This window comes from Borostomias antarcticus, assembly GCF_949987555.1.
Source record: "Borostomias antarcticus genome assembly, chromosome: 5".
Lineage (NCBI taxonomy): Eukaryota > Metazoa > Chordata > Actinopteri > Stomiiformes > Stomiidae > Borostomias > Borostomias antarcticus.
In genome coordinates this window covers 30821136-30842307 of record NC_140238.1, presented here as the reverse complement: position 1 = coordinate 30842307, position 21172 = coordinate 30821136, and the positions used below count along the sequence as shown (strand labels likewise).

The 21172-nt window shown below is 51.5% G+C and overlaps 1 protein-coding gene across 1 annotated transcript in view; it reads right to left on the bottom strand.

The window, feature by feature from the left end:
• Positions 1 to 228: 228 nt before the first annotated feature.
• The window catches only part of LOC311309093 (thyroid hormone receptor alpha), a 60134-nt gene continuing 39190 nt past the window's right edge, over positions 229 to 21172 (bottom strand). The window contains exons 3-10 of the mRNA XM_084438257.1: positions 20746 to 20987; positions 12885 to 12946; positions 11513 to 11634; positions 11089 to 11236; positions 10608 to 10813; positions 7002 to 7148; positions 5359 to 5617; positions 229 to 521 (exon numbers count right to left, since the gene is read on the bottom strand). Coding sequence (XP_084294383.1) covers positions 271 to 521; positions 5359 to 5617; positions 7002 to 7148; positions 10608 to 10813; positions 11089 to 11236; positions 11513 to 11634; positions 12885 to 12946; positions 20746 to 20792 — 1242 coding nt within the window. The 5' untranslated portion in view covers positions 20793 to 20987 and the 3' untranslated portion in view covers positions 229 to 270. The remainder of the gene's footprint in view (positions 522 to 5358; positions 5618 to 7001; positions 7149 to 10607; positions 10814 to 11088; positions 11237 to 11512; positions 11635 to 12884; positions 12947 to 20745; positions 20988 to 21172) is intronic.

Below are 21172 nucleotides of genomic sequence, written 5' to 3'. Positions count from 1 at the left end.
TTAAAAAAAACAAAGGCTATTTGTTATTTCTAATGAATTTTCCTCAGTGACTGTCAGGGCTGGTGACAGGTGTTGTTGTTGTTGTTGTCGTTGATGATGTTGTTGTTGATAACGATATTGTGTGTTGATGATATTGTGTTTCTTAAAAGAACAAAGTTTGGAGGCCCATATCCCGTCCTCTCTTTTCACTTCTTCTTCTCCTCTCCTTCACGCCTCAATCTCTTCCTGGTTCTAGTCAACACTTCCTGGTCCTCGATTCCCGGTTCCCGGTCACACTTCCTGGTCCTCGAAGACCTCCAGGAAGAGCGGGGGGAAGAGCTCGGTGGGACACTCCACCTTCATGTGGAGGAAGCGGCTGGCGTGGCAGGCCCCGATCATCCGCAGGTCCGTCACCTTCATCAGCAGCTTGGGCCAGAAGTGGGGAATGTTGTGCTTGCGGTGGTTGATGTAGTGTTCGAAGGCCAGCAGGTAGGTCTCTTGGCACTTCTCGATCTTGTCCACGCATGCCAGGCCCGAGCGGTCTGGGGGAGAGGCAGTTAGAGGTGGAGGAAGAGGGTTAGACACGGGCCAACCTTGAAACCCAGTGTGTTTTAAACCCAGGTGATTTTTGGCTGGGAACCAGCTCTTGGTTTTTCAGCAAGGAAACCTCCTTAAAGAGAATACTGTAGATGTTGGGGGATATAGTAAATGTTTTGAGGTATAAACCCACACACCGGCTGTAGTTAAAATTATTAAAGTTATTGAGCAGCGCTTCGATCCCAATGGACCCTGATGAAGATCAATAAAGAAGTCTTTTAACTATAGCCGGCGTGTGGGTTTATACCTAAAAACTATGACTTATTCTTAACCCAGCACTCATTGCCTGTTATATATCTCTTAAATCAGCATAACTTAAATGTATCACTAAACTTTATGCTTCCATTTTGGATCATCTGTGTTCATGGATCGGTTCTGAACCATCCCAGTCCCCCCTACTGTACCTCCCAGCCCCCCTACTGTACCTCCCTGTCCCCCTACTGTACCTCCCTGTCCCCCTACTGTACCTCCCAGTCCCCCTACTGTACCTCCCTGTCCCCCTACTGTACCTCCCAGTCCCCCTACTGTACCTCCCTGTCCCCCTACTGTACCTCCCAGTCCCCCTACTGTACCTCCCTGTCCCCCTACTGTACCTCCCTGTCCCCCTACTGTACCTGCCAGTCCCCCTACTGTACCTCCCTGTCCCCCTACTGTACCTCCCAGTCCCCCTACTGTACCTCCCAGCCCCCCTACTGTACCTCCCTGTCCCCCTACTGTACCTCCCTGTCCCCCTACTGTACCTCCCAGTCCCCCTACTGTACCTCCCTGTCCCCCTACTGTACCTCCCGGTCCCCCCTACTGTACCTCCGTCCCCCTACTGTACCTCCCAGTCCCCCTACTGTACCTCCCTGTCCCCCTACTGTACCTCCCAGTCCCCCTACTGTACCTCCCTGTCCCCCTACTGTACCTCCCGACCCCCCTACTGTACCTCCCTGTCCCCCTACTGTACCTCCCAGCCCCCCTACTGTACCTCCCAGTCCCCCTACTGTACCTCCCTGTCCCCCTACTGTACCTCCCTGTCCCCCTACTGTACCTCCCAGTCCCCTACTGTACCTCCCTCTCCCCCTACTGTACCTCCCTGTCCCCCTACTGTACCTCCCTCTCCCCCTACTGTACCTCCCTCTCCCCCTACTGTACCTCCCAGCCCCCCTACTGTACCTCCCAGCCCCCTACTGTACCTCCTGGTCCCCCTACTGTACCTCCCTGTCCCCCTACTGTACCTCCCAGTCCCCCTACTGTACCTCCCTGTCCCCCTACTGTACCTCCCAGCCCCCCTACTGTACCTCCCAGTCCCCCTACTGTACCTCCCTGTCCCCCTACTGTACCTCCCAGCCCCCTACTGTACCTCCTGGTCCCCCTACTGTACCTCCCTGTCCCCCTACTGTACCTCCCTGTCCCCCTACTGTACCTCCCAGTCCCCCTACTGTACCTCCCTGTCCCCCTACTGTACCTCCCAGTCCCCCTACTGTACCTCCCAGTCCCCTACTGTACCTCCCTGTCCCCCTACTGTACCTCCCTGCCCCCCTACTGTACCTCCCAGTCCCCCTACTGTACCTCCCTGTCCCCCTACTGTACCTCCCTGTCCCCCTACTGTACCTCCCAGTCCCCCTACTGTACCTCCCTGTCCCCCTACTGTACCTCCCTCTCCCCCTACTGTACCTCCCTGTCCCCCTACTGTACCTCCCTGTCCCCCTACTGTACCTCCCAGTCCCCCTACTGTACCTCCCTGTCCCCCTACTGTACCTCCCAGCCCCCTACTGTACCTCCTGGTCCCCCTACTGTACCTCCCTGTCCCCCTACTGTACCTCCCAGCCCCCCTACTGTACCTCCCTGTCCCCCTACTGTACCTCCCGGTCCCCCCTACTGTACCTCCGTCCCCCTACTGTACCTCCCAGTCCCCCTACTGTACCTCCCTGTCCCCCTACTGTACCTCCCAGTCCCCCTACTGTACCTCCCTGTCCCCCTACTGTACATCCCGACCCCCCTACTGTACCTCCCTGTCCCCCTACTGTACCTCCCAGCCCCCCTACTGTACCTCCCAGTCCCCCTACTGTACCTCCCTGTCCCCCTACTGTACCTCCCTGTCCCCCTACTGTACCTCCCAGTCCCCTACTGTACCTCCCTCTCCCCCTACTGTACCTCCCTGTCCCCCTACTGTACCTCCCTCTCCCCCTACTGTACCTCCCTCTCCCCCTACTGTACCTCCCAGCCCCCCTACTGTACCTCCCAGCCCCCTACTGTACCTCCTGGTCCCCCTACTGTACCTCCCTGTCCCCCTACTGTACCTCCCGGTCCCCCTACTGTACCTCCCTGTCCCCCTACTGTACCTCCCAGCCCCCTACTGTACCTCCTGGTCCCCCTACTGTACCTCCCTGTCCCCCTACTGTACCTCCCTGTCCCCCTACTGTACCTCCCAGTCCCCCTACTGTACCTCCCTGTCCCCCTACTGTACCTCCCAGTCCCCCTACTGTACCTCCCAGTCCCCTACTGTACCTCCCTCTCCCCCTACTGTACCTCCCTGTCCCCCTACTGTACCTCCCAGTCCCCCTACTGTACCTCCCTGTCCCCCTACTGTACCTCCCAGCCCCCTACTGTACCTCCTGGTCCCCCTACTGTACCTCCCTGTCCCCCTACTGTACCTCCCAGCCCCCCTACTGTACCTCCCTGTCCCCCTACTGTACCTCCCAGTCCCCCTACTGTACCTCCCAGCCCCCCTACTGTACCTCCCAGTCCCCCTACTGTACCTCCCAGCCCCCCTACTGTACCTCCCAGTCCCCCTACTGTACCTCCCAGTCCCCCTACTGTACCTCCCTGTCCCCCTACTGTACCTCCCAGTCCCCCTACTGTACCTCCCAGCCCCCCTACTGTACCTCCCAGTCCCCCTACTGTACCTCCCTGCCCCCCTACTGTACCTCCCAGTCCCCCTACTGTACCTCCCTGTCCCCCTACTGTACCTCCCTGTCCCCCTACTGTACCTCCCAGTCCCCCTATTGTACCTCCCAGTCCCCCTACTGTACCTCCCAGTCCCCCTATTGTACCTCCCAGTCCTCCTACTGTACCTCCCGACCCCCCTACTGTACCTCCCTGTCCCCTACTGTACCTCCCAGTCCCCCTATTGTACCTCCCAGCCCCCCTACTGTACCTCCCTGTCCCCCTACTGTACCTCCCAGTCCCCCTACTGTACCTCCCTGTCCCCCTACTGTACCTCCCAGCCCCCCTACTGTACCTCCCTGTCCCCCTACTGTACCTCCCTGTCCCCCTACTGTACCTCCCTGTCCCCCTCCTGTACCCCCCAGCCCCCCAACTGTACCTCCCAGCCCCCCTACTGTACCTCCCTGTCCCCCTACTGTACCTCCCTGTCCCCCTACTGTACCTCCCAGTCCCCCTACTGTACCTCCCAGTCCTCCTACTGTACCTCCCGACCCCCCTACTGTACCTCCCAGTCCCCCTACTGTACCTCCCTGTCCCCCTACTGTACCTCCCAGCCCCCCTACTGTACCTCCCTGTCCCCCTACTGTACCTCCCAGTCCCCCTACTGTACCTCCCTGTCCCCCTACTGTACCTCCCTGTCCCCCTACTGTACCCCCCAGCCCCCCAACTGTACCTCCCAGCCCCCCTACTGTACCTCCCTGTCCCCCTACTGTACCTCCCTGTCCCCCTACTGTACCTCCCAGTCCCCCTACTGTACCTCCCAGTCCTCCTACTGTACCTCCCGACCCCCCTACTGTACCTCCCTGTCCCCTACTGTACCTCCCAGCCCCCCTACTGTACCTCCCTGTCCCCTACTGTACCTCCCTGTCCCCCTACTGTACCTCCCTGTCCCCCTACTGTACCTCCCAGTCCCCCTACTGTACCTCCCAGTCCTCCTACTGTACCTCCCGACCCCCCTACTGTACCTCCCTGTCCCCTACTGTACCTCCCAGTCCCCCTATTGTACCTCCCAGCCCCCCTACTGTACCTCCCTGTCCCCCTACTGTACCCCCCAGCCCCCCAACTGTACCTCCCAGCCCCCCTACTGTACCTCCCGGTCCCCCTACTGTACCTCCCAGCCCCCCAACTGTACCTCCCTGTCCCCCTACTGTACCTCCCAGCCCCCCTACTGTACCGCCCAGCCCCCCTACTGTACCTCCCAGCCCCCCTACTGTACCTCCCAGTCCCCCTACTGTACCGCCCAGCCCCCCTACTGTACCTCCCTGTCCCCCTACTGTACCCCCCAGTCCCCCTACTGTACCTCCCGGTCCCCCCTACTGTACCTCCCAGTCCCCCTACTGTACCTCCCTGTCCCCCTACTGTACCTCCCAGCCCCCCTACTGTACCTCCCAGTCCCCCATACTGTACCTCCCAGTCCCCCTACTGTACCTCCCAGCCCCCCTACTGTACCTCCCAGTCCCCCATACTGTACCTCCCAGTCCCCCTACTGTACCTCCCAGCCCCCCTACTGTACCGCCCAGCCCCCCTACTGTACCTCCCAGCCCCCCTACTGTACCTCCCAGTCCCCCTACTGTACCGCCCAGCCCCCCTACTGTACCTCCCTGTCCCCCTACTGTACCCCCCAGTCCCCCTACTGTACCTCCCGGTCCCCCCTACTGTACCTCCCAGTCCCCCTACTGTACCTCCCTGTCCCCCTACTGTACCTCCCAGCCCCCCTACTGTACCTCCCAGTCCCCCATACTGTACCTCCCAGTCCCCCTACTGTACCTCCCAGCCCCCCTACTGTACCTCCCAGTCCCCCTACTGTACCTCCCAGTCCCCCTACTGTACCTCCCAGTCCCCCTACTGTACCTGAGCTCATTAGCAGCACCGCCTGCAGCAGGGCCACCTCCGAGTCGTCCAGGTTGAACTGCGCCAGGCTCTTTCCCAGGTCGAAGATGGCGTCCGACACCACGCCCAGGCCGCCGTTCTTCAGCTGCTCGCGCTTCACCGCCATCTCGCCGCTCAGCGTCAGCGTCTCGCTCTCGGGATCGTAGCGCACGGCGGCGCGCAGCGACATGATCTCCATGCAGCAGCCTTTCAGTAGGATGATCTGGTCCTCACAAGGCAGCTGGAGGACACACACACACGTAAACACACACACACACACGTAAACACACACACGTATACACACGCGCGACATGTAAACGTGCACGGAATGACACGCGTGTTGCACATTTGGCATCCCTGGAGCAGACGGAGAAGGTGTAAAAAAAGAGATGTCTACTCTTTATTCTGAGATGCTGTCACCATCCATGCAAATGCTACCCGACGCTGAGAAGTAAATATTCTGTTTCTGTGGCACATTCCATTCTGCAGTTAAAACCACACGCACGCACACACGCACGCACACACGCACACACACACACACACACACACACACACACACACACACACACACACAGATCCATCCCTCTCCACATTGCAGAAGATAAATTCTGGACATCAAGGTGTCCCAGGTTTGATAAGCAAGAGCCTTGATAGGCGAGAGTCTATTCTGTGACAAGAAGCACACTTTTTCCCTGATTTCAATACAAGCTCGCAGGTAGTCTAATCCCCAGAGAACGAGAAGATCTAAGGATACATTTGGGACAGTTCCCAATTATACTAGCAAGCACACAACTCGTTGGGGTGTCGGCAAAAATGCGTTGCTTTATCTCAGCGCGCACTGAGTGTATTCCTTCACTACCAGCTCTGGCTTCACATATTTCCGGGAGTGCTGCCAACTTTGCCTTTCTGCTCATTAAACGCATCTGTGGTTTACCACTCTTTCCTCAAACATTACTTTCTGTCGGCCACATCTTCCCTAACCCTATTCTACTTCCTGGTCCTATCCGTGACCTTTCACTCCATGCACCTACACACACGCCCCCCTCACATTCACATAAGTGACTCGCACTATTACAGTAGTTTTACTGTTTTAGGCACACAGGCTTCTATCGATTCTATGCAGCAAAAAACAAGCGACTTTGATCATTTTAATTGTTTCTTAGACACACAGGACTAACAATTCTATGCAGCAAAAAACCCGAATTGTTAGATACATTATCCCCAGTGTTCTTCTTCACACACAGCTTCTTCTACACACACAGCTCTCCCACTTACTGGAGCACTGGGAGGCATTAGCAGAGCTCTGAGTCATTGTAGGGAGCCAGGCTAGGCTGGTAACAAATTTAATTAGAGCTGACAGGCACAATGACAAACAGGGCAGCTGGATATACCACCATCCTGTCACCACAGCCAAGTGTGTGCTAATGAGCATCGTTAGTAAGAGTGGCAGGCTTGATTAACGACAAGGACGCGGCCTGGGTGGGAACACAGACACACAGATATTTATAAAAACAGTTAAGATCTCACCCAGCACACGTCGGAAGAGATGAATCTCACGCGGCATATCCTGTATTGTAACAAAACCAACGCACGCGCGCGACACGCGCGGCGCCTGGTGACCTCACCTCCGAGAACATGGGCAGTTTCTTGGCGAAGTCGACCACGCGTGTGATGGCCGGGGTGATGATTTTGGTGAATTCACTGAAGGCCTCCAGGTCCACCTTGTCCCCGTCTGGGGTGTGGGCCATGGGCGACTGGCCGATGTCATCCGGCTGGCAGGGGAAACAGAGCAGTGACCACTCCGTCAAGCTGTTCACAAACTAGGAGCCCACTGCAACAATGTGTTGCTTCCAACTGCAACTCTGTACTCTCTACTGTACTCTCTACTGTACTACTACTACTACTACTACTACTACTACTGCTACTACTACAGTACTACTACTACTACTACTACTACTACTACTACCGCTACTACTACTACCACTACTACTACTACTACTACTACTACTACTACTACTACTACTACTACCACCACTATTACTACTACTAGTACTACTACTACTACTGATACTACTACCACTACTACTACTACTACTACTACTACTGCTACTACTACTACTACTACTACTACTACCATTACTACTACTACTACTACTACTACTACTACTACTACTACTACTACTACCACTACTACCACTACTACTACTACTACTACTACTACCACTACTACTACTACTGCTGCTGCTACTACTACTACTACTACTGTACTACTACTACACTACTACTGCTACTGCTGCTACTACTACTACTACTACTACTGCTACTGCTACTGCTACTACTACTACTACTACTGCTGCTGCTGCTACTACTACTACTACTACTACTACTACTACTGCTGCTAATACTACTACTACTACTACTACTACTACTACTACTACTTCTACTACACTACTACTGCTCCTACTACTACTACTACTACTTCTACTACACTACTACTGCTACTACTGCTGCAGCTACTACTACTACTACTACTACTACTACTACTACTACTACTACTACTACACTACTACTACTACAGCTACTGCTACTGCTGCTACTACTAACTCTGTTGATGCAATGCTCAATCCATTAACTATACATTCTGTTGACAGACTGTAATATATCTGGTTTGTTAATGGAGCTGACCGTCTGTGACAAGTCATTGATAATTTGTGTCATTATCCCCATGGAAACTACCTTATCCCCACGGAAACTACAGGGCCTGCTTCCAAGTCACGAATGTACGTACTTTCAATTCCTGAGGTGACTGAGCCAAACCATGAAGTTGGAACCATTCTTACATGGAGCTAATATCTGTCAACTGCCTCTCCCTTCGGTGTGAAATATTGATGAGGGTTTGCTTATGCAACAGCAACTGTGTTTTCATTCTTATGTGCTGTTGTTTTGTTGTTGTTGTTTTTGTTGATGATGATGATGTTGTAGTTGTTGTAGTTGCTGTTGCGTGTTGTGATCATGTTGCTGTTGTGCATTTACCCTGTGGTTCTCAGCCTAGCCACCCTCCCAGTCCTATCCTCTAGGTGTGAAAAGCCAAACTGATCAATACGAGTGTCTAGAGACAACATCGTTCCATCCGAGAGAGAGACAGACACGGGCAGAGTCCTGGCCTCAGATAGAACATCACGGCTCTCTGAGGATCTGTTCTAGTTTACAATGTTCAAGTTCTAGAGGACAATTCATCCTGGAGCCACTACAGAGGCTGTGATTGGACAGTCTCTCTGATCAGGAGCCAATCATGTGCTATCATCCGCTGCCAAAGATAGTTCCAGGACCCAGGGGCTCATTTCTACCCCTCCAGGACTATATAATCATTAGTATAGCTTTCCTTTTATACAGTCAACGTATCATTATCATTTGTAACTTGTGTGTTTGTTAATGTACGTGCCCAGGAGTTCTTGAGTGCTCCAGTTAAATGTTTTTCATTCTCATATCCCTCATATAAGTGCTACATTAAAGGGACAGTTCGGAATTTTGGACATTTTCCACTTACCCATTATGTTCTCGATTTATCGCGATCGTTTTCAGCCGCTTCCATGCTGCCGCTCGTTTGGGTGTTCACGTCTCACTAACACTTGCTCCTTATCTCTTTTATCTCTTTATTGCTCTTACCTGATCATGTTTTGATCATATTTTCTGCTTTTTATTTTTTACCCTGTTATCTGATAGTTCGTTTATATCTTGCAGTGGCGGGCCGTGCATTTCACACCTAGGCCTTCAGTGATGTCCTACTTAGTCCGACTTCAATAAATACCTCTCATAATATCATCATTTATGACACCACGTGACCACGGCTGGAGAAATAGTATACAGAAACAGTGTTAATGTTTCTGAAACACACTTAGGCACGACTGGGCATTGCATCACCTCAATTGTGTACAAAACGGGCTATTTTCCAGCGCATTTAAAAATCAATAAACCCGCATCAGCAATTAAAAAATATCTCTACGTGGTAGGCTACTGTCAAAACTACAAAATAAAAGGGTATTTAAAATTATCTGTCCAAAAAGTTTTAATAAGTCCACATAGAATACAGGCAAGCTATAACAAGATTGTACACTAAATTGCAAAATCGCAGTTTAAAATCAGAAAGACACCAACAAGACGGCCACATCTTGGCGACAGCCAGCGACACAATGAAACACAATGACACAAGTCTCTTAGTACAACCACACAGCCGCGCCAGCGTGCCACATTATTTACATACATTGCAGGAGTATACCCTACCTAAAATACCATCTGGCACATGAGGATTTATCTGATCTATTATGGATGGACATGAATTGGACCATTGCATTTTCACTGGGCTATCCGTAGGCTATCCTTCTTCTTGTTGTTATTTTACGGCCGTAAGTGAGTATCCAATCACAGGAAGCGTACATGTCACGTTCAACGTGAGGCCAGCTAGAAGGCCTGCTATCAACAACTCGTGATCTGATTGGCTATCGCAACTGTCTATCAACTGTATGTGCCCATTCATTTACATTGCACAGACGCCCGCATTGTTGATTCTGAAGGCCTCAGGCAGATTTCATACAGCCTGGCAACACAAACTAGCTGAATTCTGATTGGATAAAAACTCTAACTTAAAAACAACACGAACATGAAGAGAATATGAAGAATATTTTTATATATTTAGGGAAAGTAAATTCAAAATTAAATTAACCTTTATCAAATTATGATCATGATTTATGTTAGGCCAGCAGAGAAGGCCTTGCTGGCCCTGACGGCCCACCACTGATATCTTGTAATTGGCTCTTTTTTATGTAAAGCACTTTGAGCTGCATTCTGTCATACGGATAGACAGGTGCTATACAAATAAAGTTTATTATTATTATTATTAGTATTATTATTACTATTATAACCAGTGTGACTAGACCCCTGTCCCAATGGAGGCACGTGTCTCTGCAGAGGGGTTGACATTCAGTGTGTGTAAGACAACGAGGGTCGGTTTATGAAGGGTGAATCCTGAATGGAATCTCTAGAGTAGAGAGACAGTCATCGTAAACTATCTTCTCCACCTTTAGCGTTAGCGCTCGGACAAGTGCGACCGGGGAAATGATCCTCCCGAGTAACTGTCCTCCCGCGGAAGTTCTAGAAAAGACGCCGGCGGCGGGAAACCGCATCACGACGTCGCCTAAAGCCCCGCCCTCCAGGCTTAGCCAATAGCTGCTCACCAGGAACTTGCGCTTCTGTTTCCAGTGGGAGCCCTGCGCGTTGGTGTGGCGGTGGGCCTCTGTCACCATGCGGATCAGCTCCCACTCGGAGCCGGTGGGCTCGGGCCGCGTCTGCAGCGTCTTCACGATCTCCTCTTTCTTCCTCTTCTCCCGGTTCTCCTCGATCAGCCGTCGCTTGGCCACCCGCTTGGAGTCGTCCAGCACCACTGAGGTCACACAGCAGGGCGGGGGGGGGGGGGGGGGATGAGAGGGACACACACACACACACACGATGATTTCGGGGGGGGCAGGGGGGGTGGGTGCGGACCTTTGGTCTTAAATTCTTGACCTTTGGTCATGATGGGGGGGTTTATTCGTTCGATCCAACCGACCCCCCTCCTGGCTACGGGCCTGTACGGGGGATTGGACTGTGTGCCCTTGAGGGTATGTATGAGCATGTGTGTGTGTGTGTGTGAGTGTGTGCGAGAGGTCCGTCACTCACGGTCCATGGCCATGCCCACAGAGATGCACTTCCTGAAGCGACAGAGCTGACACTGGTTGCGCGTGATCTTGTCGATGATGCAGCAGCCGTCGTACTTGCAGGAGTAGGAAGGGTGGAGGTTCTTCTGGATGGTGCGGCGGAAGAACCCCTGGGAGGGAGGAGAACAAAGAGAAGAGAGAGAAAGAGAGAGAAATTACGGCCGGGATACAATTTTTTGGGGGATACGATCTCGGCGCGGGAGCGACGCCACACGCCCCCCCCCGGCAGGAATGCGTTCACGAATCGGTTCGCGAACGCGGAGGCGGGGCCTCGGCGGATAGGACTGTCGCGGAACCGACAGGAACCGGAGCCTGCCGAGGGCGTTCCGAGGGTTCCACGGGTTCCGTGTGGTGCGCTAGTGCGGTGGGCGAGCGGAGGTGCTGACCTTGCAGCCTTCACAGGTGATGCAGCGGTAGTGGTAGCCGGTGGCCTTGTCCCCGCACACCACGCACGGCTCGTCCTTCTCCAGGTAGCTGGGGATGTACCCTGGAGCAGTGACGCTCAACGCTGGAGGACAGAGAGGGAGGAGGAGGAGGAGGAGGAGGAAGAGGAGGAGGAGGAGGAGGGGGAGGAGGAAGAGGAGGAAGAGGAGGTAGACATGGAGGCGCAAGAAGGGAGGAGAAGAGGAGAAGGAGGACGAGGTAGAAGGGAGGAGCGGTCGAGTTTGAAAGAGGGGAATGCAAGTGTGTGTGTGTGTGGGGGGGGGGTTGTGACAGCAGGAGGGAGAGGAGAGAGGGGCAAAATGTTATCGCAGGAGCAACACGAGCGCACGCACGCACGCACGCCCTCCATGGGAAACAAAACAATGGAGTGACATTTTTGTCGTCTATCAGCACTTCCACTACAGCCTCGGAGAGGAGCTCATGTTACCGTGGGGCTCCTGCCAAGACTCCCCAGCTGTAACACATTCACCCCTCTCACGTCCTGGTACCCTCCCCCCTATTTCAACCACTGACTCAGAATAAATCCACTCTCTCTTGGAAGCTGCAGTAATCTTATAAAATGTTTTTGACACAATAAAAAAGGAAAAGCCACCCCTCTCGTAACCAATTTGGCAGATACATTAATACGTCCGTACATAAACCATATGTTTACTTCGAGAAAAAAGGCAAAATCGTTCACCATGCACCTGGGCTGTTTTGGATTCACAATTCTCAGTGCATAATCTGTAACTCCGTCATGAAGGAGTTTTACAAAGGGTTGAGTCAATCAATCAATCAATCAATCAATCAATCAAGTTGGATTTATATAGCGCCCTTCATGATACCCAGAGCGCTTTACAGAGTCCAGTATTCATTCAAAGGGTTAGGGTTAGTAGGGTGGTAAGCTATATCTTTAGCCACAGCTGCCCTGGGGCAGACCGACAGAAGCGTGGCTGCCAATCAGCGCCTAAGGCCCCTCCGACCACCACCAACATTCATTTGTTTCATGTCTTTATGATGGTGGGGGAACCCGGAGGGGAACCCACGCGGGCATGAGGAGAACATGCAAACTCCACACAGAAAGGACCTGGAACGACCGGGATTCGAACCCAGGACCTTCTTGCTGTGAGGCGACGGTGCTAACCACTGAGCCACCATGCTGCCCAGTCAGGACAGAGTATTAGAAATAAAAGGTCAAAAAGGCTTATATGCTGATTGAATATGCTGACTGAATAATAGATATGCCTCTGAGCTATGTTTGAAAGGAGAGAGAACATTTCCACAAGGAGGAGGGGGGGGGGGGGGGTCGGGGGGGACAGGGGAGGAAATCCTTACCAGACATGCTCTTCACCGAACATTGGCTGTTCTTTCTTTTCCTCTTCGGCCCATCTGGCCACCTTCAGAGAGAGAGAGAGAGAGGGAGAGAGAGAGAGAGAGAGAGAGAGAGAGGGAGAGAAGAGAGAGAGAGAGAGAAACACCGACAGATAAATAAATGGGTAGATAGACAGACGGATAGATACAGTAGATAGATAGATAGATAGATAGATAGATAGATAGATAGATAGATAGATAGATAGATAGATAGATACTACTACTATTACTAGTAGTAATAGTAGTAGTAGTAGTAGTGCGTGTACTGTAGGTATGCGTGTGTGTGTGTGTGTGTGTGTGCGCGCGCGTGTAGGTGTGTGTGTGTGTGTGTAGGTGTGTGTCCTGCATGACATTCCCTATAGTCTCCATTTCACCATCTCTCTGTTGATCCAAAGCCTCGGGGGAACTATATGGATGTGTTGGGGGCGACATGTCAGGGTACAAACATTTCCATGAAACACACACCACACACACACACACACACACACACACACACACAAGCAAACAAACTCACACACAAATGCACACTGTTTGGCACGGTTTCGAACGGGGTGGGGGTATAATAACACTACTCCTATTTTGCCTCATGCGCACAAACTCACTAAGGTCCTGAAGCTACTTGATGTTTACTGTGGAAGAACGGCTAATTGAATTATTTCCTGTTGCGCTTAGATAACCTCTCTCTCTCTCTCTGCTGAGAGATAACCTCTCTCTCTCTCTCTGCTGAGATAACCTCTCTCTCTCTCTCTGTTGAGAGATAACTCTCACTCTCTCTCTCTGCTGAGAGATAACCTCTCTCTCTCTTTCTCTCTCTGCTGAGAGATAACCTCTCTCTCTCTCTCTCTCTGCTGAGAGATAACCTCTCTCTCTCTCTTTCTCTCTCTGCTGAGAGATAATCTCTCACTCTCTCTCTGCTGAGAGATAACCTCTCTCTCTCTTTCTCTCTCTGCTGAGAGATAACCTCTCTCTCTCTCTCTGCTGAGATAACCTCTCTCTCTCTCTCTGCTGAGATAACCTCTCTCTCTCTCTGCTGAGATAACCTCTCTCTCTCTCTCTGCTGAGAGATAACCTCTCTCTCTCTCTTTCTCTCTCTGCTGAGAGATAACCTTTCTCTCTCTCTCTGCTGAGATAACCTCTCTCTCTCTCTCTCTGCTGAGAGATAACCTTTCTCTCTCTCTCTGCTGAGATAACCTCTCTCTCTCTCTGCTGAGAGATAACCCCTCTCTCTCTCTCTGCTGAGAGATAACCTCTCTCTCTCTCTCTCTCTCTGCTGAGAGATAACCCCTCTCTCTCTCTCTGCTGAGAGATAACCTCTCTCTCTCTCTCTCTCTCTGCTGAGAGATAACCTCTCTCTCTCTCTCTCTCTGCTGAGATAACCTCTCTCTCTCTCTCTCTCTGCTGAGAGATAACCTCTCTCTCTCTCTCTCTCTGCTGAGAGATAACCTCTCTCTCTCTCTCTCTCTGCTGAGATAACCTCTCTCTCTCTCTCTCTCTCTGCTGAGAGATAACCTCTCTCTCTCTCTCTCTGCTGAGAGATAACCTCTCTCTCTCTCTCTCTCTGCTGAGATTACCTCTCTCTCTCTCTCTCTCTGCTGAGATAACCTCTCTCTCTCTCTCTGCTGAAAGATAACCTCTCTCTCTCTCTCTGCTGAGAGATAACCTCTCTCTCTCTCTCTCTCTCTGCTGAGAGATAACCTCTCTCTCTCTCTCTCTCTCTCTCTCTGCTGAGAGATAACCTCTCTCTCTCTCTCTCTCTACTGAGAGATAACCTCTCTCTCTCTCTCTCTGCTGAGAGATAACCTCTCTCTCTCTCTCTCTCTGCTGAGAGATAACCTCTCTCTCTCTCTGCTGATAACCTCTCTCACTCTCTCTGCTGAGATAACCTCTCTCTCTCTCTCTCTGCTGAGAGATAACCTCTCTCTCTCTCTGCTGATAACCTCTCTCACTCTCTCTGCTGAGAGATAACCTCTCTCTCTCTCTCTCTGCTGAGAGATAACCTCTCTCTCTCTCTGCTGATAACCTCTCTCACTCTCTCTGCTGAGAGATAACCTCTCTCTCTCTCTCTCTGCTTAGATAACCTCTCTCTCTCTCTCTCTGCTGAGAGATAACCTCTCTCTCTCTCTCTCTCTCTCTGCTGAGAGATAACCTCTCTCTCTCTCTCTGCTGAGAGATAACCTCTCTCTCTCTCTCTCTCTCTGCTGAGAGATAACCTCTCTCTCTCTCTCTCTCTGCTGAGATAACCTCTCTCTCTCTCTCTCTCTGCTGAGATAACCTCTCTCTCTCTCTCTCTGCTGAGAGATAACCTCTCTCTCTCTCTCTGCTGAGAGATAACCTCTCTCTCTCTCACTCTCTCTCTGCTGAGAGATAACCTCTCTCTCTCTCTCTCTCTCTCACTCTCTCTCTGCTGAGAGATAACCTCTCTCTCTCTCTCTGCTGAGAGATAACCTCTCTCTCTCTCACTCTCTCTCTGCTGAGAGATAACCTCTCTCTCTCTCTCTCTCTGCTGAGAGATAACCTCTCTCTCTCTCTCTGCTGAGAGATAACCTCTCTCTCTCTCACTCTCTCTCTGCTGAGAGATAACCTCTCTCTCTCTCTCTCTCTGCTGAGATAACCTCTCTCTCTCTCTCTCTCTCTGCTGATAACCTCTCTCTCTCTCTCTGCTGAGAGATAACCTCTCTCTCTCTCTCTCTGCTGAGAGATAACCTCTCTCTCTCTCTCTGCTGAGAGATAACCTCTCACTCTCTCTCTGCTGAGAGATAACCTCTCTCTCTCTCTTCTGAGAGATAACCTCTCTCTCTCTCTCTCTCTCTGCTGAGGAAAGCATGAGTGGGCATGTCCTCCGTTACTGCAGATCTGACTTGTTAGGTAACAGAGAGTAACACACACTCTCTCTCTCTCTCTCTCTCTCCTTCTCCCTCTACCCCCTTCACCCCTCTCTCTCTCCCTCACACACACACACTCACACACACATTTGAATGACTTTATTTGTGTTCACATAATCAACAAAAATCTTGAACACAAACAATAATAGACGTGGAAGCATTGGACACTCACTGACCGCCATACATCACATCACTTAGCAGACAGGATACAGGAAGCAACGTCTCCTCCATATCTGACCACTTCCAACCTCCACACACACAGACGCCAGCAGCGGCCGACCTGTTAATGCAGTGGGGTTGCAGGATGTGCATGGCGGTAGTCTGTACACTATAATCCTATAGAGTGTGTTCTCCGTAATCTGTAGTCTGGACAGTCCTTGAGCGTAGTGGTGTTAATCTGCAGCGTTGGGACGCTCCAGTAGACGGTCAATCCGCTCCTCTGCTCAGCCCTCAGGGACGCTGACCTACTGCCAGGCTGCTCTGAGGTTTTGCTCTGACCTCCCCCTCGCTCCGTCAACCATAACCTCGCCCCCGCCCTATCTCCACGGCTTTCCCCGTCTCCGTCTTTCTCACCCCCCCCCCCCCCCCCCGACCCCTCCTTTCTTTAACACTCATCCCCTCCATCTTTCCCTTCTCTCACACTCTCTCCCTCCCTCACATGGTCGTAATCCCCCCCCCCCCCCCCCCGCCCTGTGACACACTTCCTGTCTGTGATACAGGAGACGGTAGCCTGCTTGGCTGAATCCTCTTTTCGGCGGACCTGACGTGAACCGGTTCTCTCATGTCTCTTCCTTTCTTGCACATCCTCCTACTTGCTCTCCTCACTCTGGCAAGAATACTTAGTACTTTTATACATCAGAGAAAGACAAAGTGCCACCCGGCCAGAATGAGAGGCCAGGCCACTCCAGTAACAGGCCTTGTTGATAACCATCACATGGGTGGATGGGCAGGTCATTCATTCATTCATTCATTCATTCATTCATTCATTCATTCATTCATTCATTCATTCATTCATTCAATCAATCAAGTGCATCTCCTCCGCTCTGGTCAGGTCCTCATATAATCAGATTTCCGGATTCCTTCTATTTCAGGATCAAAGCATATGAGACAAAGGTTTCTTTAAGCACCATGTTTTCAGAGAGAGAGAGAGGGAGAGAGAGAGAGAGAGAGACAGAGAGAGAGAGAGAGAGAGAGAGAGAAAGAGATAGAGAGAGGGAGGGAGAGAGAGAGAGAGAGAGAGAGAGAGAGAGGGAGGGAGAGAGAGAGAGAGGGAGAGAGAGAGGGAGAGAGACAGAGAGAGAGAGAGAGAGAAAGAGAGAGAGAGGGAGGGAGAGAGAGGGAGAGAGAGTAATCCTATGTTGTTGTGGTTGTGAGCTCTGGTCTAATACCAGTAGTCCCTCTTCAGATCCTCTGTCCACTAACGGCCCGGCCTATTTCAGTCTCTGCCTCAGACCTCCTTCTGCTGCTGGTTGACCTCCTCTCTCTGGAGCTCCCCCCCTGCTGGGCCCTACAGTATCCCCGTGTGGTGTGCATGGGCAAGACGTGTGGCGCTGCTCTAGTGGTGTCTGGGGCGGGGCTGGGGGCGGGGCTAGGGGCTGAAGGAGGGTGTATATTGAATTGTGCGTATTTTACGGCACAGTTGAATATGGGCCGGCGGTACACAGGCCCGGTTTTGTGGGCCGGCGCTAAGCGGCGTTACGCCCAAATTTCCCGTTTCGTCTGTCGCAAACCGAATATTTCCCAGGATTCCCCAGGTTTATTCTTTTAATTTGCACTACAGAGTATGGAGTGGGCCTAGATGATTGGACACTGAAGGCGATGCCTTGAGTGCATATTGGTCCAGATAAACATAACATACAATAAATTACATACAAGAGATCAGAAGATCATATACATTATACTCTTACAAAAACACACCGACCTGACGCCCATATTTCCACAGCTGGGATCGGTAGCATGTAGTACCAAACCTTACATGATGTAGCTATGTTTGATAAAACCATGATTTCATTTTCAGACTCATTAAGCTGCAAATAATTTATATATGCATGAGATTTCTTATCCTAGCTTGGAATGGTGCATGTGTACTCCAACTCTGTCATTCCTAAAGCTTCAGAGCTGCCCGGATGTGTGGCTACGAGAGGGTCAACCGCTGCCCATTAAAACCCCAGCTGATTATGCCGTACGTTGTACCGACAACAACCACACCGCTTTTTTTCTAGAGCCAGATCAGCGATGGACACAGCCTTTGGAATGTTAAAAATGCGTCTCAGATGTTGGGACCGGTGGGGGTGGTTCTGTACATGCAGGCAGCCCTCGGGAAGCTGTGGGTCTTTTATCACTGTCCTCTTCTGAGAAGCGCTCTTGGCACGGCGGCCAACTGCGATCCGTATCAGGAAATTGCCAATTTGCGAACGCGTTGGCACGCTGGTCTGTGAAGGGATGGAAAACAGCCGTCGTGATTGGCCATTATGAAACCCAACCCTCGGTCTCGGAATTACCGGGATTGCGTTCTGCATCGGAATTACCGACAGCGTTTTGATTCACCTAATTAGGGCCGTGAGTGTTTATTGATGGGAAACGGACAACACTAGCCTGGCTTCGCCAGACCCGATTCTCAAAAATGCGAAGGTTCTGGAAACTCACAGTTGCTTTCCGATTCCCAAGGGGCGTTACCCACGGGGCGTAGATCAAAAAGCCTCTGGACGCGATTGGATAGACCTACAACCAATCAGAGAAAACGCCTCTACGGCGCTCCTCTGTTCCGTCATCTTATTAAACCCGCCCCATATTAGATCAACGGTTGTGATTGGCACAAACCAATCTCGGTTGGAGTGGATTCAGTTTGAACGGTTGGATATCCAGACTGATCTGTGGAGTGGAATCGAATGTGAGCTGGCGAGATCAGGCTGGCGACGCCAGGCTAGGACAACACTGCTCTGGATGAGCACGTGACTGCTATGGGAGATGGTTATCTCTCCCACTGCAGTGGTTCTGAAGTGCTGTATGAGAAACCGCTGCAGGACGACTCATTAATTAATATTCAGAGCTGTACTGTATATGCTGTACTCGTACCGTTGTCTATTGCGCCCTCCTCATTGAATTAAAGCTGCTAATTGAATTGCTGCAGGGGGGAGCCAAACATCCCCAAGAATATTCAGAGGCTGCTCTCACACACACACACACACACGCACGCACGCACGCACGCACACGCACACACATACACGCCCAAGCAATGGCACTGCGACTGCTTCAAGCTCTGTGTGTTTGCATATGTGTGTGTGTGTGTGTGTGTGTGTGTGTCTACAGAACTCAGTGACTCAGATCACACAGGGGGGGAGGGGGAAGGGCATGAGGCAGTTCTCACTAGGACACGTGCATGTGTTCTAACATCCTCTGCACACACACACACACACACACACACACTACACACACACAGCAGCAGACTAGCGACAATCCCCTGCTGGCGTCACATATTGATGTGTCCTGGGTTGTCCTCTGCTTTCCTCCATCTGCCCCTTCCCCCCTAATCCCCCGGTCTCCGTCCTGGCTAATCCTATCTCCGCTCACCACCACAGACACACAAGACATCCTATACAAACATACATACCCCCCTACACACCCACACACAGTCCACACCCACAAACATATACTCTAGAAACGGGTGGTAACTAGGGCTGGGTATCGATTCGAATTTCACGAATCGATTCGATTCCGATTCACAAGGTTCAGAATCGATTATCACGATTCAATTCGATTAGATTCGATTCAATATCGATTCGGTTAGTGTTACTAAAACCTTTTTTTTTTTTTTTTGCTGTAACTTTAATTACATGACTGCCAAGTTATGCAACACATCAATACTAGGGCTGGGTATTGATACTGATTTCCAAAAATGAATGAATGAATGAATGAATCATTGAATGAATTAATGAACTATTCATTCCTTCATTTATTCATTCATTCATTAAATAAAAGATCCATTTTGGGATTCATGAATCGATTCTGAATCGATTAATCGATTTTTTTTTTTAACCCAGCCCTAGTGGTAACATAGTTAAACATACACACGGTGAATATATCACAGCACATCACAGCGCAGACACAATTCACGCAAACGCGGGCGGACGTATGGCGAAGGCGGCGCCCGCGTCCCAGACGTTGGGTCGGACCAGCCTCTGGCTCTGTCTCTGTCTGCGCTCTCGTCTCTCAGGACCCTGGCCTCTGCAGATTTTATGAGGGGGGCCGGCCCACGTGAGCACACGTGCCAGTCTGAGGAGGGGGGGGGGAGGAGGAGGGGGGGGGGGAGGAGGGACCGGCACGGGGAGCCACCTAGTGCATCTCTCCACGTCTCTCCCTCTCAGAGAATCTCTCCATCTCTCTCCCTTATCTCTCTTCCATCTCTTCCGCCATCTCCTCGTCCGTCCGGCTACTGTGTTTGTTTTTATGTTCGCCCCCGATTCGTGGCGGTGTGTGTATGTGTGGTGTGTATGTGTGTGTGTGTGTGTGTGTGTGTGTGTGCGTCTGCCTCCATGTAAGACCACGTAGCTAAATCCCATCCGGCACGAAGCAGTGAGTTAATTAACCTGAAGTCTCATTCTCATGACAAGATTAGACTCAGGTGCACCAGACAAATCCTCGAGCGGCTAACTCCAGCCGACTGGCTGACTGTGAACTGGACACTGCAGCTTGCAGACGTCCTCGGGTCATTCCTCATTCTTCGGTGTCCAGTGTCTAGTCTAACAACACTGAGGTGATGTTGTCATTTTTAAATGTCTAATAAATTCATCCATTCTTATCCATCACCCTGATGACCTCTAGGGGCTTTGAGAGTTCAGTTCTGTTAAGTACTTTGCGACGATACTGAAAGACGCGCGCACGCACACACACGCACGCACACACACGCACACGCACACACACACACGCACACACATGCGCCTTACCGTTTCTCATCTCCCTCTGATGAGTTAGGGTCCTGCTCGTTGGACATGTGTTCCGTTCACCTCAATTCCATCCAGTAGCCAATCAGAGGAGACTGAGGCGGGCCCCAACCTCTAGCCTGCTCAGCGTTGGCTGGTGGCTCCGTCAATTGACGGCCATCGGTGGATCTGGGCAGCGAATGATTGGGTGGTGCTGGGTGGGCGGGACATCAGGGGAGAAGGAGGCAGTGAGAACCCTCTGGAGCCTGTTCGGGACCAATAGGAGGGAGAGAAATGTATCAGTTTAACAATCAATCCACCAATCAGAGGTCATGACTGCACGGCCGGCATGCTGTACCAGGCATAGCATAGGCGGACCTAATATAGGACAAGGAAACCCGGCGTTACTGGGGGATTCTCATCTCATAAATATTTCATTAGCATCTCGCAG